The 17,558-nt window shown below is 33.9% G+C and overlaps 1 protein-coding gene across 2 annotated transcripts in view; it reads right to left on the bottom strand.

Annotated features, from left to right (window-relative positions):
* Window positions 1-17,558, bottom strand: part of EMB2458 (FtsH extracellular protease family) — a 310,677-nt gene that overhangs the window by 269,173 nt on the left and 23,946 nt on the right. For both annotated transcript variants that reach the window (XM_089831678.1, XM_089831679.1), the window contains exons 3-7: window positions 11,872-12,072; window positions 11,138-11,419; window positions 10,715-11,020; window positions 8,868-8,957; window positions 8,627-8,758 (exon numbers count right to left, since the gene is read on the bottom strand). In XM_089831678.1, coding sequence (XP_089687804.1) covers window positions 8,627-8,758; window positions 8,868-8,957; window positions 10,715-11,020; window positions 11,138-11,419; window positions 11,872-12,072 — 1,011 coding nt within the window. The remainder of the gene's footprint in view (window positions 1-8,626; window positions 8,759-8,867; window positions 8,958-10,714; window positions 11,021-11,137; window positions 11,420-11,871; window positions 12,073-17,558) is intronic.

The raw sequence follows: 17,558 nt of genomic DNA, 5'->3' as shown, positions 1-17,558 counted from the left end.
TAGTTATACAGCAAACATGAGTGATTTATCCAAAACAAAACCAACCAATGCTTTTGATGCTATTAAACATACAGCTTGGAAAGAAGTGATGACTAAAGAATACCAATCTATTATGAAGAATGATGTTTGGGAAATTGTTCCAAGACCTAAAGGAAAATCTGGTGTTTCTTCCAAGTGGATATTTAAAATAATGCATGCTGTTGACAATAGCATTGAGAAGTATAAAGCTAGATTTGTAGCCAGAGGATTTTCTCATAAAGAAGGGATTAATTATGAAGAAACCTTTGCTCCTGTTGCCAAATATACCTCCGTAAGAGCAATCTTAGCCATTGTCGCATCGAAGGGATGGAAAGTACATCAGATGGATGTAAAAACAACATTCCTAAATGGAAAGATTATAGAAGAATTATATCTGAAGCAACATGAAGGATTTGAAACTCATGATGCTCTCTATGGGCTTAAATAGGCTCCAAGGGCTTGGTATGAAAGAATTGATAAGTATCTCACCGGCTTAGGATTCTCCAAGAATGAAGCCGATCCAAATTTATATTATAAAAGAGATAAAGATGATATGGTAATTTTGATACTATATGTTGATGATTTATTAATAACAGACGACGATCATCTTATAGATCAATGTAAGAAAGATCTAATTAGAGAATTCGAGATGAAAGACTTGGGACTCCTTCATTACTTCCTAGGGTTGGAAGTATAGCAAAATTCTAACAGTATCATACTTAATTAAGGGAAGTATACATCAAACATTTTGAAGAGATTTGGAATGTGGAATTGCAAATCTATGTCTTCTCCAATGGAGACTAATCTACATAAACTTAAAGAAGTAGCTGCAGAATCACCTTCCATAGATTCTACTCTCTACAAACAGATGATTGGGTCCCTTATGTACTTAGTATATACAAGACCTGATATTTGCTATGTTGTTAATGCCTTAAGCCAGTTTATGTGTGAGCCAAAGGAGATTCAACTAGTTGTAGTTAAACACATTATGAGATACAAGGCACTCTTAATTTTGGACTAAAATATGAGAAGGTTGGCTTAGATTTACATGGATTCATCAACTCAAATTGGGGTGGAAGTGTTAAAGACAAGAAAAGTACTTCATGATGTTGTTTTAGTTTAGGATCAGCAATGATATCTTGAATATGCAGAAAGCAGTCTTCTGTAGCTCAAAGCTCCACAAAAGTTGAATACATTGCAACCGCAATGGCCTCTCGAGAAGCAGTCTGGCTAAGGAAGTTATTTGTGGGATTATTTGGACAAGCCGTGAATCCTACGATTATTCATTGTGATAATCAGTGTTCCATCAAGCTTTCAGTGAATCCAGTTTTTCATGACAAGTCCAAGCATATTGAAATTCCTTATCATTATGTAAGAGATATGGTAGACAAGAATTCTGTAAAATTAGAATAGATTTACACTGCAGATCAGACAGTAGACATTCTCACCAAACCTCTATCTAGAGTAAAGATAGACCACTTTAGGAGAAGACTTGGTATGGTTGAAATGTAATCCATTTGTATTCTTCAAATTATTAATAAAATAATTTCATTTGTCAGGCTATTGACTGTTACAGACTCCACCATTTGTACTCATTATTTAAGAGGTGACGATCTCTGAGATAATGAACAATTGTATAAAAGACATTATGAGAGATAGCGATATCTTAGATAATGTGCTAAATAGTAGAGTTCTCCTGTAAGATCTAGATGAGTTCAAGATCATATTGTGATGTACACATTGCTATGTCTATGAGACACAATTTGGATAAAGGAAGAATTTTAATATTCCACGAGTTTATCCTGTACTTCGGAAGGTCTTAAACTCAGGACCATATTGTGATATAGAAATACCAGCGTCTATGAGTCACTTGGATAAATGAAGAAATTAAATTACAATTCAATTTTATCCTGTACATTGTATTCTTTGCAATATTGATATCACTAGGAGCAGTGATTTGTCATACTACAAGCTTAGTAATATGACATTGTATCATGTGTTCTATGATACCACATGCTAAGGAGATCTAGATAGATATAGAGTATCAATTCTTGCTTGGTCATCTTTATTGACGTTGCTAGATATGATATCTCTCAGTATGATTATCAAGTTAAGAGGAAGTGTTAAATCTGTAACTTGTCGAAACATACTAATCTGATAACAGATCGATTAGATCTAATTTAGCATGATAAGTAAAGGTTTAAATCTTTGCATTATTTCCTTTGCAAGATCGGCATCTATCCTTAGAGGTTTAGTTTAATACTAATCTAACACCATTGTTCGGTTTGTGATTAATATCTAATTATTCCTAGAAAATCGCCGACTTCTAGAGGTTAAGCAAATGATTTTTGGAAGAGACATGTCCTTAGAAAGGACATGTCTCTTAATCCCTATACTTATAGAGGATAAGGATGAAGTCTAAGAGCACACAAGATCAATACAAGTCTGCTCCTTAGTCATTACTGCCCTCATATGAATTGCAGAAGTAAAAGACAAAATTCTGATTTACATTTCTAATCCAGCTAAAGGCAATAATCTGAAGTTACTCACAGCAAGTTATAAGAAGATAGAGAAGGTCGAATTAAATCTATATTCAGTCCAAAGAATTTGCAGAAACTTTACAACAAGAGAACAAACCACTGATAAAATTACATACTCTTGTCTTCCTCAAAGAGTCAGTTGGCTACTAGTACCATCCAACAGAGCTAGGAGCAACCTTGCATATTTCAATGGAGGCATCTTCATGTGCTACTGCGACCAATGTTTTATCCATACTCGTTGCAAGTGCCAGCACCATAAATGGCTTCCACTCAATAGATCTCACCCTATACACCTGCTCTATTGTGAAGAACCAAACCACCCCACAAGAAAATGAAAATTGATAATGTGAACCGACCAGGAATGGAAGAAAACAGTTGCACAAGAATTAACTCTACTCAACCGATCCGTATAATAAAGAGGCTTCAAAAATAATAATAAGTCAATCAACAAAAGTAAAATGGCTCCGCCCATATCCATGGTCACACATAGGCAAAGCCTCTCTCCATTTTGACTTTGTCTAATCATTTGACGTGTTTGCTTTTAAGACCAAGCAAGAGCACATCGAGCATATCGGGCCAACACGACGTGAACATTGCTCAAATGCTCCCAAACACAACATATATGATTAGTAAAAAAATACAAACTTCTAAAATATCACCTCTAACATAATAGAATCATACAGATGTCGTTGAAAAAAAAAACTGCATGCGAAGGGTACTCTCGAAGAAAAAAATAGTTCTGAATTTAATAGAAACAAAGATAATCGAATAATGAAACTATAATTGAGAATTTCCATGCTCACAAACTCAACCTATAGTCAATTCTCCAGTTGGTTCCCAAAACCACAAATTGGAAATCTAGGAGCTTTGCCAATTCTCCGATTGGATTGCCCAATCAGTTATGGCCAACAAACGGGAATGATTTCAATTCCCCTGCACTTTAGACTTCGCTACACCTGGGCAGGTAAACCTTCACCTCAAACCTAATCACCTGGTTCAAAGCTTTTATATAGCGAATTTAAGCTTTAGGATTTCTTAGGTTGGCAAAATATTTAAAACTTATTCAAAATGAAATTTGTATGAGTGCTTTGATATTTGTTTGTTAAATGAATATTATTTGAATGCAAGGAAAAGTGTTTATGAATTACGAATATTGCAGAAGATTAAACTTCAAAGATTTAGACATCAATCCTCTGACACAAAATAAAATGTAGATCAATCCCTTGTCCAAACTTGGGTAAACAAAGTCAGGTTTCCTCCAAATCCTTATATACAACCTTGAGAGACACGACTATACCATCTGCTATTTTATATATTGAAGCCTTTATTAGCAACACAAACCCCAATCTAATTGAATTTAATTTCCTAGGAAAACCAATTAGATAAAATTCACATATACAACATTTCTTGTGCAAATTCTAATAATCAAAGACTCGTATTGAAACCAACTTCTTCAATATTAATTAGCAATTGATTTTGAATCAATAATCACAAGGGATAAATCTAAATTAAACACTTGCACCTCAATTTTCAGAATGATGAGGAATATAGGGCTCTTACATTAAATTTGAAAAACAAATATAAAACATTTGTGGTTCAATTACAAATTTTCCACATATCCAAGACAAAATATTCATTCCATTTTCTCTTTTATCTCATTTTATCTCTAACTTCTCACTTCTTATTTTTAGAATGTCTTCATGCCTCTTGTTACAAATGAAGTAAGCTTTATTTATATCTCCCAAATACGAGTTATGTCTTTTCAAAAAGATGCTTCCTTAACAACACAACTTTTCATTTTAATTATCCTTTTATTATGTGAGATTTTGATCGCACTTTTGAAGTCTTTAACAATTTATAATAAGAGGCAAACTAAGTTGATTATTAGGCCTTTTCAGAATTTTTTCTTATCCACCACTTTAATTTTCATTTACCGATACTATCAAAGCTTTTATGGTGACCTTAATAGATGGAATGAACTTATAGCATTTTAGGCAATATCATTATGTTTATCGCTAACTTTGTCTTTCATCTACACTTTCAAAGAAGACTCTCAACAGCAACACCCTTTTACCAAAACAAAACCTTTTCAAGTCGACAAGGCCATTTTTCTAGCCGTTAAGTTCCCTACTCGTAATCAATCGGAAATCTATGCAAATAGTTCTCCATAGTAAGATACCAACCCGAATTAAGACCGTCATCTTTTGCACACAGGGGGTTTATTATTCCTTTTGGACTCATAGCAATGATTAGAAGTTAGTTTACGATAAATTGTGACGCTACTTCATTGATTCCATCATTCTTTTGGGCAAGGAGATTCCAACATATCGATGCTGTCAAATAAGCCATACCAGATACCAAAATCTTCGTTCTTCCTTCCTACAGCCATAAAAACTATAGTATGCATAAGTAATGATTTGTACGATCACCATTGTAGTTTGGTAGACTATCGTTTGCAAACCTATATGAATTAGAAAAGCAGTTCTCCAAACATTGACCTTGATGATAAATTTTGATGTCAGAATAATTATTGCAATCATAGTTTCACTCTTGTGATAGCTCATCAGGCTTTCACCGTTTTAATTCTGGTTGGCTCGATTCTTGATCTCAATTGTCTGTTGCCATATTAGAAGCGTTGCAAGTCCTTGTGGAGAATACTGTAACTATATCTACAAGGACTTGCAACACTTCTAAAGTATTCTCCACAAGGACTTGCAATGCTTCTAATATGGCAACAGACAATTGAGATCAAGAATCGAGCCAACCAGAATTAAAACGGTGAAAGCCTGATGAGCTATCGCAAGAGTGAAACTATGATTGCAATAATTATTCTGACATCAAAATTTATCATCAAGGTCAATGTTTGGAGAACTGCTTTTCTAATTCATACAGGTTTGCAAACGATAGTCTACCAAACTAAAATGGTGATCGCACAAATCATTACCTGTGCATACTATACTTTTTATGGCTGTAGGAAGGAAGAACGAAGATTTTAGTATCTGGAAAGCTATGACTTCTTTGACAGCATCGATATGTTGGGATCTCCTTGCCAAAAAGAATGATGGAATCAATGAAGTAGGTGTCATAGTTTATTGTAAACTAACTTCTAATCATTGCTATGAGTCCCATCTTAACATTTGGAGATCCCCGTTCTCAAACTCATGTTAACTCAAATTCATTAATATTGAATTTTTGTTTGAAGTTGCTCTCAAAATATCTTACAGTGCTAATAAATGATTTATGCATACTTGTTGATTTCCTATTGTTGTCTCTGTGGTTTTGAAATCTTGTGCCTTAGTCTTTTTCTGCTACCATGGACATCTCTATATTACATAATAAGTCAGGAAAGAAGAACGAAGATTTTAGTATCTGGAAAGCTATGACTTCTTTGACAGCATCGATATGTTGGGATCTCCTTGCCAAAAAGAATGATGGAATCAATGAAGTAGGTGTCATAGTTTATTGTAAACTAACTTCTAATCATTGCTATGAGTCCCATCTTAACATCTGGAGATCCCCGTTCTCAAACTCATGTTAACTCATATTCATTAATATTGAATTTTTGTTTGAAGTTGCTCTCAAAATATCTTACAGTGCTAATAAATGATTTATGCATACTTGTTGATTTCCTATTGTTGTCTCTGTGGTTTTGAAATCTTGTGCCTTAGTCTTTTTCTGCTACCATGGACATCTCTATATTACATAATAAGTCAGATCTTTTGTGATCTTTACAAAAATAGTGAAACCTTTTCATTCTATGTATTTAAACATTCTGTTGCAATGTTCCAAACCTCTGCTGGTATTGACAATATTGTCATTCCCCTGATCTTCTAGAGCATATGTCAATGCTCTCCATCTCTGTTATTGTCTTTACAAATAAAAAATGGAGACTAAAATAAGGCTCCATCATCTCCTCTAAGTATGCTCACTCTTAATCATCAATAAACAGCAATCTCTTAGCACTAAACTTGAACCTACAACATGTATATCTCACACATACTATCCTTACAATTATAGTTGGAAAACTCTAACTCAGCAACAACTCGCCAAGCCCCTAAAAGTTTATTTGAGGAAAAATCGGCCAATTTTTTTTTTTAATTTGAGAACCTAAAAAAACCACTAAAGTTTAATTTAAAATACATTTTTTTTGCAAATTTCACTAAAAAAGTGCATTAAATGAGTTAATTAAAGAGAACACAAAAGAAACAAGCAAAGTTTAGATATATATAAATGTGTAGTGGGTACAAAATTGCATTCTCATGCGGAATGCTGATGGCAGGAAGCAAAATAGTAAACAGTTTCTATCAATCAAACTAGAAGTAAATACTAAATAGTTTATGTTTCCAAAGCACAATGGGGATGAGGCTACATGCTAAAAAAGCTTAGTGATTCAACCTGTATTGTTTCTATAATTATCTTTTGACTTTCTGAAGTCCCACTTAAGAAATTGTATGTTTCAATCACAAAGAAATGACAACAACGATACGAAACAAGGCACAAATTTGCAATAGTTTGATCATAACTCCCTTCAAAACAAAACATTCAAGATGTCCTTGACTTCTTTCAATTGATGAAGTTACTTGCATGTGGGTTAACTATCTAAAGTTTATGATTGCAGCCAAAAGTAGATACATTTCTTGGCAGTATTAATTTTTGCTTCCATGGAGTCCATCTACAATATAGGCAGCTTACACCATGAAATGGAAAACAACTGATTGTAGAATAATATCCTAGAAAATCGCACATACGAGTTTTAATCAGAAAATTGCGAGTTTTTCATACAAACTTGCCAAAAAATCAGCGAGTAATTATGATTTTTTGGGTGCAACGGAGTTTTGAAATTGGTGATTAGTTTCACCAAAAACTCGTCGGGCTATAAAACTCAGTCGTTTCCTGCTAATACACAAAAGAGCATAAACAATACATAAAAGGTGCAATACATTTATCTTGGGAAAAACCCTTCCACTTTAAGGGGAAAACCCAGCCACACCAGCCAAAGATCCCTTTTATTGATAATAAAAAATGTTCAAGTACATGCCTTTCACTTGACATCTTTACAATACACCAAGCAATCACATCAAAAGATTGAATTTAGACTCTTCATCTTGCACACAGTCTCTTCAAATCCCAAAAATAAGACCCTTCATATTTCCAAGTATTAACACTTCATATTTCCATACAAGTGCCTCTTCGCATGACATATGACACGTCTTTTCACATAATATTATCTTAAATTTTATCACAAATGTCTCTTGACCATAGTGGTCATAACCATCATATTTCGCAGATACATACTTCAACATACCCAACACCATACTTCAACATACCCAACACCATACAAGAACCATCAACTCAGATTGTATGGCATTTAGAGATTTGAATGTAAATTTTCCTATATGGCTTGGTTAATAATGTCTTGGAGCGGAGTTATAGAGGTATCTGGAGTCAAATTTCATTTCACCGAGCACACATGAAGAGAGCAGAAACAGGTTATTGGATCCAGATCAAGGAAGATGAGTTGTTAGTTGTATGACAAAGCCTTGTGAACTTGTAACATTGGACTTCTATATTTTTTGTGATAATGATAACCTGTTGAACACAGCTGCGCTTGGTGAAATTTTCCCACACGGGAATTTCTCCTGTGGGCGCTAAGACTCAAAATCAGTGTACACTGAATAAGCACATTTTTCACTATGAGTAATAATGTACCAATTCTTTTACAAGAATTTTTCAATGACTTTTTATTATTTTTATGCATCAATAAACAAGCCACTACTAAAACCAGAATGTCAAACCTTGTGAATCAGGTAAATCTTCTGTGCTTCATCTTATCTATGTGTCTTGTACACTTTTGTCAAATGTTTACATGTTCAATCATCATTTCTTCGTGTAATCAATACACTATGGCCAACTTTTAGTATATATGTGCATAGACACAGTACTAAATCTTCATTTAAACAACTAGAACATTGTTTGCAATAAATACATTAGTCTAATTGTGCTAAAAATTGATCACCTAAAGAAAAACATGAGCATAGTTGACTTAAGGAACAGTAAACATGGTGTACCCGAGGTGCTCTAGCTCCCATCTCTTGGAAATGTTTTGGATTTTTCAAGAAAGCTACGATCTCAATGATTTCATCTTTCACAGCATCAATTCCGGCCAAGTCCCTCAATTTTGTAGGGGGGTTCCTTATTCTCTGAACACGGGATTCAATTAACAATAAATGCAGGCACCAGTAATAATCATTATATGAATGCAATAATTCAAAATGCATCCTAAAACAGAAGATGTTTACTGCTTCAAACCTTCATCCTGTCGAAAGCGGCTCTTATATCACCCCATACCATAATATCACTCTTTTCATGGGAGCCTCGTAGTTTAAGAAATCGATTTATCTGAGAAGAAGAAAGGTTATTATTTTTGTCAATAGAAAAATAATAAAATCATTATTGATTACTTATCATATAATTTATGAATCTTGCAATTAAATATTCAATTTGAAAAGAACATCATTAGCAGAAAGCAATTTATAAAGTTTGTGCAAGAGAGGGAATGTGGTTATATAAACATATTGAATATGTCCTTGATAAAATTAACTTGATCAGAGCCAAGGGACTATATTTTTCTCTGTTAACTGTAAGATAAAATATTTTAGTGCAATAACACTGCCATTCTAATCATAGAACCTTTATATTACATGTTCCATCGGACGTCGTTAATTTTTTACATCTTATGAAACAAATTCAACCATAAGTAACTATGTTAAAGGTGTTCACTATTTTCTTTCCCTTCTTCCCACATCTGGTAATAGCCCTTTTCGGTCCAAGGAGCTGATGAGGAAGAAACATTCATTTTGCAAAACGACTACTGATTGAATAAGAGGAACAGTAAGTGGAGTTACTGTGGTGTACAAATAGCAGGTTTGCCTGGTTCAATAATATTTAAAAGGATTGATGGAGGATCTAACAATCATTAGGGGAGCTGGAGGGGTGGGGTGCATGTTGGGGAAGGCGGGTTGAAAAGTCTGGTTTGGTTTTCAATAATGATAATCTAAGCTAAATGAGGGAGAAAAATCAACTCAAGGTAACATGGTTACAATGCTTCGAGATTATTCTATTGCTATCGATAGTAATTTCAAATAATATTTCTGTTTTCTTCTAGCTGAAGGATTTTGCTTTCATGTCAGTTGGCTATATTTTTATTATTTAACACAATTAACGTAAGAAATCCAATTATCCAAAAAAGAGCCAAAGATAAAAGTTTCTAGGATTTGTCTTACTGCATGAGTCTGTGCAGATTGTCTCTTAGCCAAGCACAGTAACCATAGAGTTCTCAGCAACTTTCTTGGCATGAGTAAAACCTCATACCAACACAAGAAAGTTCTTTGTCTCTGTATGGCCCAAATTAACATTCAAGTAGATATAAAAATGTGTTTCTTTTCTGTTTTCAAACAACCAATCATTTCTAGAAGTTACACTCTTATCAGATATTAAACATATAAGAAAAACAAGTCTATGGGCATTCAAGATTTCAGACTGTTCAGATTCAGTTTCTTCTTTCTTAAGGTCTAGATTTCAATTTAATGATTTACAAAGATACTGTGTGTTCAAGTTGGGTTCATATGATCCGTCAAAGTACATGAATGTCTCTCCACCTCAGGGCACCCATAAAAGAAGCTCTTTTCTCCTTATCTTTCTTCATGCAATTAATGTCATATCTGCCTCCATTGAATGCAATCTTTACGTTACAGCCTGCTTACGTCTTGAGACAGACAACAGTGTTGACAGGAATAAACTATGAAGTTAGACATATAAAAGTAAGGTGAGCTATATTCTGACTGTTTCTGTACACGTTAAGCATCAACACACAGCAATTAAGTCATTAATCATCTTATAAATAGCACACATGTCAGTTAGTTTCCCTTGAATGAATCACCGTAGCTACTCAATAATAACATTAACAAGTAAATAAAGTCAAAGAGACTACAATTCTGGAACTGTTAGTTACTTGTACTATTTGGCACAGATTTATAGAACGCAGGGCCATTTTAATACACAATAAACAATTGTACTTCTAACACAAATTACATCATAGCCAAATGTGAAAAATGAAAACATGAGTAAAATAGAGCAAAGAGAACAGAAATAATTACCAGTCCCCTACGCATCGCTTTTTCATGAGATAGAGGCTGTGCAGATATCACATCTGACAACTGTTGGACAATTCCAGAAGATTTCTCACGCAGATATCTTAACATTATTAGAAGCGGATATAAATAAAACAAAGCTCTAATATAAATTTTTAAGGACCACCAAAAGAATTTGCTGAAGGCCCCTTTACGTCCACGTTTGACTCTGCTCAATTGTATGCGTTTTGTTGCTGTTGCTTGTTTGAACCTTTTTTCTGTCTCTATTCGCCATTCCAAGAACCATGCCGAGTCGTAAAACTTATCCACAAACTTAGAACATGCCATTTCAAACCAGTTTGAACTCAGCGCACATATAGCTTGCTTTAACTCAGAGAATAACATAAAGGAAAATACATCACAATACTTGAAGGTTTTCATGTTACTCACCAGAGCATATAAGAAATTGAAGCCTTCCTGAACCATGATATCATCACAAATATGAGTCAACTTCCCTAAATACCAAGTCCTTGATGCAGACACTAATTCAAAATTCCATAATTGACTGTAAAGTTTTCTGAGAGCTCTGAATGGAACCCTAATTAAAACCCACGGACTCCATTCCTTAAATGGTATCCACATAAACTCGACAGAGGTTGGAATTGCAGAAGTGACCACTTTGAAATAAAATCCATCAAATCCTCCAAATTCTTCAAATAAAACATCAAGTTCCTTCAACAGAATAGCTAAAAATGATGAGCAGATCTCTAAAATCAGGAAATACAGATAAAATACCTCAACTAATTAAACCAAATAAAACTATTCAAACCTAGCACACAGCCAGAGAGAACTAAAATATGAACAGCGACCTCTTAATATTTAATCATGAACCAATGGAGCCAAATAGGACACCATTCTACCTTTTACAAACTCTTATAGGGTTTTCCAATCTATGGAATTTCCAGAAGTACTCTTAGCTTAGAAAAGAAACATAAATAGAGACACCTTTCTACCTTTTACAAACTCTTGTAGGGTTTTCCGATCTATGGAATTTCCAGAAGTACTGTTAGCTTAGAAAAGAAACATAAATAGAGACTAATCATTGTCAATGACAAGTGTTTCAAGTTTTCAACATAAAACTTGCAAGCATACAAATAAACACCAATAGAGTCAGAAATACACACCTGAATATCAACACAGTATTCTTTGTCATCACCCTTAAGAACAATAAACATCACAGCCCAGTCAAATCGAATACGAACCCGAGCTACCAACTGTTTAGTAACTGCATAGGAAGCAGCTATAGGATGCATCTCCCATCTCTTTGCATTCTCATTATAACATGTTTGTGAGATGACTCTATCACGATACAATAGAATACGTTCCTATATCCACAAGAAAGGATTGAAAAACAGAATCATAATTTTGATAAAAAAAAATTTAAGATTGTGCACGAGAACAAAAACACTTAATGTGGACTACAAGCAACATAATGCAAGGTAAAATGTAAAGTATTCTTAAAGGTCACCACCAAGCATCTCACAAGAAGATCACTTTTTCTATTTACCTTATAGAGTTTTGAGGTGTACAACCCTACCCCTTTCAGAATTAAAGATTAGAAGCTCCATTAGTAGCTCCACATACTAACCAATTAAGAACACAAATATTTAAAGCGTGCTTACAAAACTCAAGAATAATAAAACCATTACAACAGAAAAAGTTCTTGGGGAAATCAAATTAAGATTACCAAAAAAGTTGTAGCCTTAAGAAATCTATAACTCATATTCTCTTCTATCTAACATACAATCAGGACCAATGCTTAAAAAAACCTTATTCAAAAGTAGAAAGATACAACACAGGAAACACACATACCCATTTAACATCTAAAAACTGTTGATAAAATCATAAATGTCAAACGTTGCTGGCTACCAAATGCAATTGAATAGGCAAACTATGGTATATGTGCTCAAAGGGTTTCGTAGGATACATAAACATTAGAAAGTAATAACAACTACTTTACCCAAAGACTATTTTATATTGGCCAGATTTCTGCACCTCTTTACTTCTGGCAGCTTCAAACTTGAATATAAATAACCTATGTTACCACGAGTTCCCAAGATGAGTGGACGAGGGGATGGGGAAATGATTTTCCAAGGCTTTTTTTTGTTTTTATCCAGATCAAGGGACATATAGTGTCCCTCTTTCTTTCAAGGGCGGGGCGTGGGGGCGTGGGAGGTGGGGAGCGAGAAAAAATTAAATGACAACTTCATAAAGTATTAAAATAACTTATTTTAAGCTTAACGAAAATCATTTTTATTTTAAAAAGAAATTTCAAAAAGGGACAGAAGAAAGAAGACAAAGAGACTGGCAGGGAAAACTAAAGAGTCGCTATATTGGGCTTTGAAAGAGGAATGCTAGATTCATTTCAGCATGTTTTTATTTCTTCTCTAGGAGAATTCGGAAGCTCAACTTTCAGCCGGTTTAAGGACAGAAATCCTCGAGCTTGGAGATAGTGGATGGAAACCCATTGTTAGTTCAAGACATTGTGTGGGTGTTTCACATTGTGTTTCGGGTTCATATTTCTAACATCCAATCTTGATGTAATTTATGTAACTAAGATTGGATTTGTCATTGTTACGAAGATTTAGTTGGAAATATGCATTTCTGGGACTATATTTCATCCGAGTATTTTCTAATATTTCTATTTAATTTGAAATATATTGAGTGAAATTATATGTTCAAATTTCTGAGATATCTTTTGAGAAATTTAGGGAAAATATGTGTTCATGATATTACAATGGTATACAAATGAAGTAATAAGTATTTGCAGTTTTGAAAGAATTTAAGCAAGAGATTAATATTTGACAAAAAGTTCAATGAATGTATGTGAATGCATGTGCTCTGAAAAGAAAATTTGGTTAAGATATATTCTCATCTTGATATATTCATAGAGTGAGTGGTGGACTTTTCTTGAGGATATTTATTTGAGCCACAAGCCTTCGAATGATTGTTTAGGCTATGCATCTATTGAGCCCATCATCCATAACTTTAAACCTAAGTTACCAACATTGGTTCTGATGCTGATGCGGCCGCAGGGTGCTGATACGCAGATTTTCTTTTTGAGAATTTTGGATGCATTTTGGTGTGTCCGTATATAAATATATATTTATTTTTTAAACTATATATATATATATATATATATATATATATATATATATATATATATATATATATATATATATATATATATATATATATATATATATATGTATGTATGTATGTATGTATGTATGTATGTATGTATGTATACTAAAATTTAAGTAAGCAAAGAAATGAGAGAAATGTAAAAAAATAAACCATTCCATAAAATGATACTTCACCATTGATAGTTCAACTTAAAGAACAGTAATGTCTAATTAGTAAATTCAAATTCCAATGCAATTCGAATTACAAAATAAAAACACAGTTCATGGTCAAATGTTGACCAATCAAGAGTCAAGGCTCAAGATTCACAAATCAAATTCAGTCAATCAGAATCATAAGAATTCTCAAAAAATCCTACATTTTCATCATCTCCTTCTGCTGCAAGACTTGCAAGTTCATTTGAACCAAACATAGTTCCAATTGTGCTAGATGCATGTGCCATGATGTTATCAACATCATCATCTGTCATCACAGTAGGATCCTAAAGTGTTGCATCTAAGTTTGCGCATTCAAGGGCTACATCCCAAAGCTTGGTTGACCCTTGTATCCATCATCCTTACGTGACAAAAGACGCAAGTTGGTATGTATATAAACCAAGTCCCGGATGCGTTTCACTGAATGGATATAGGAGTATGTACTCCAATTCCATTCAGCAGCAGAAGAACTTGCAACCTAGATAGTGTTCATAAAATTAAACATACAAACAAAAATCACATTAAAGAATGTTAAACACTAAATTATTGAATACAATTGTTAAATCAAAAATAATTTAAAACTTACTTGTGAGAGAATCTTGCAAGAGGTTGTAAATTCTTGAATGATTAACCATATATGTACCACCATGTGATAGCTCCCATGTCATTTTGGTCCTTTATTGCATATGAAGTAAGTTTTGATCCTAAAGCAAATAAGCCAAATTCTAGCCTCACTTTTTTTTTGCATTTCATCATCTGGGAAGAGTCTTGCAAATGCAATGTAGCACGCAATAGCAACTTCTTCATCCGCATATGGTGCCACTATATCCGGCATAGCAAGTATTTCCTGGCTATAGTACCTTGGAGATAAGGCATATGCAAGGAGGTGCAATGGGGTAGTCATCTTCTCCCAACGATGATGAATGATTGCCTCCACCTTATTGCTTGTATGGAAAGCTTTACCTTTTCTACCATGGTGTCCATGCCATCATACACATCCCCCAAACAAGGTGCATCTGCATCAGCAAAGCGTAGCATAGTCATGATAGGCTTGGTGAAATCCAATACAAATTGCAAACAAGCCCATCAATGCTCATCCAAGACCATGCCCCTAATCTTCAAGGCTCTCTCTGAATTTGAAGCCTTCCATACACCCCATTGGATACTAAATCACCTTTTGGCTCAATGCTGATTGCACCTTGAGGAGTTGTCTCATAACAACAGTATGAGAAGCAAATCTAGTGTCAGCAACCAAAGCAAGTTGACAATATGACAGCAAATATAAAGCAAAGTTATAAAAAAGTAATTTGATAATTGAAGATGAATATAAAATAAAAACTTATTCAAAATAAAAAACTAAACGAAACTAACTAATTACAATTTTAAATTTACCTTCAACAACTAGAACTTGGAGAAGGATCTGAATATGGATTGTGACATGTGGTAGTTTATCACAATCATTTGTATCTCCTCTCCCTCTTGGCATATTTGCTTCACCCAATCTATCTGGGTGTAAATTTGTTGGATGACCAAGATGAGAGTGTACGGTGCATGGTGTCCAAAATATATGGCCGTATTGAGACTCAACCAAAGCACCTACATCCCTACAATTCTTAGCATTTTCTGTGACCATCTGGACCACATTCTCACTATCCACCATCTCTATTAGCTCAATGAGAATTCTATAAATGAATTGTGAATCCTTAATTTGTCCTTCACAATCAATCGCCCTCAAATATTGCCCCTTTGGGAAACATTGCAATCACATTAATCAATGGTCAGTTTCTTATGTCTTTCCATCCATTAAACACAATAGTTATACTAGAAGTTTTCCAAGATGTTCTAATTGGTCGAAGAGCTTTTTCTATAGAAATCTTTTCTTTTTGCAAAAGAGTAGTACGCACCTTGTCAAACCCAAGGCTAATGTAATCAGTTGGCACTTTGAGGATGGTACTAACCATTTCTGTAATGTCCCCTTCTCCGCACTAGCCTTATTGGTGCCTAGTTGGTCTATCTTTCCATCCAAATAGGCTAACGGCATTTGTTTTAGGATGTCAACTAGTCATAGGAGTTTAGGTTTCAGTAGAGGAGATTTTAAATGGAAGTTTCTAAGGTTAAAGTCACATTGCTTTATTAAGTTGTTTGATAAAGTAATTTATTAATTAAAGTCACTTTATGACAAAGGACTTAAGTGACTAAAAGACAAAATAGGCTTTTATCCCACATTGCTAAGTTGTTTGCATCTCCTCTCACTTCAAGGTTATAAAAGGAAGCAGTTGCATTGGGATTGTCACCACAAATATATGTTATTATTCAAATCTTGATCGATTGCTTAAATGTGACTATGTTCTTCTTAAGGACGAAACCCCTTAGAGAGTCGGAAGTTGGACATAGCCCCAGTCTTCTTTGTGAGACTTACATCAGATTTGAAGTTTACTTAGTTGTTTCTATGGGCTTAATCAATTAGTTGTTACTTTGACTCAAAACTAAAACAATGTTATTTTCAAATTATTGTCTTCAATTAATTTGAGTGGTTATTTCCATTATTATCTAAAACCATGAAGTTGCGACTGTGTTCATGTTAATAAACATAATGAAAGATAACCAGCAAAGCCTCAATTTCAATACTGTTCACATATGAGAGTCATTAAGAGTCTTTTAAAACCTGTAAGAAGAGACTGGATCAAATAGTGAAATCATTGTTTTAGAAAGAACTTCAAAACTAGTAAGGAATTAAGGAAGAACTTATATGAAGAAAGAAGACAAAGTTATGAAAGAGAAGCTTGTACAAGTGTTAACAAGGGCAGATAATTCTCACAAATCATTAAAGATCTGAAATATCCACAATAGATATTGACCCGATTTTTTCTCAAAATAAAATTCAGAACATGAACATATGAAGTTGCATTATAAACCAACAATATAAACCAGTAAACTTCTCATAAAATACCTTGAAATATATCATTGCATCATACATCAGCAATACAATAACTAGCATTTAGAAGTCCAATCTTAAAAACAGTTTTACAATCAAATTGGAATACTAAGAAAGAACCTGTAAGCACACGCAAGACACCTGATGTGACGTCTCCATAGACAATGGGTTTGCGTCCACTATCTACCAACATGAGGGTTTACGTCCTCACACTAGACGAAAGCTGAAACTTTCCGAATAACTCTTGCAAGAGAAAAACTAAAATCTGAATCATAAACCAAGCATATCTGAATGAATGAATGAGTCTCTCTCCTTTTAATCCTCAAAGTTGTGACTCTTCAACTCCCTTCCTGTCTCTTCGTCTTATCCCTCCTTGTCACTTTTAGCCCACTTTATAATATTAAATTGACCTTTTATAATTTCAATTCATGCTCTCATAGTCAATTTTAATATTATATGAATATCTCTTTAAATTTCCTAATGTCCCAAAAAGGGGACATTACAAGATCTTATGTGGAAATCCCAAATTGCTGAGAAG

Source organism: Cupressus sempervirens, chromosome 5 (genome assembly GCF_028749045.1).
Source record: "Cupressus sempervirens isolate cs-2001-9-10 chromosome 5, ASM2874904v1, whole genome shotgun sequence".
NCBI classification, from domain to species: domain Eukaryota; kingdom Viridiplantae; phylum Streptophyta; class Pinopsida; order Cupressales; family Cupressaceae; genus Cupressus; species Cupressus sempervirens.
The sequence above is the reverse complement of the archived record's forward strand: the minus strand, read 5'-3'. Positions and strand labels throughout refer to the sequence as shown.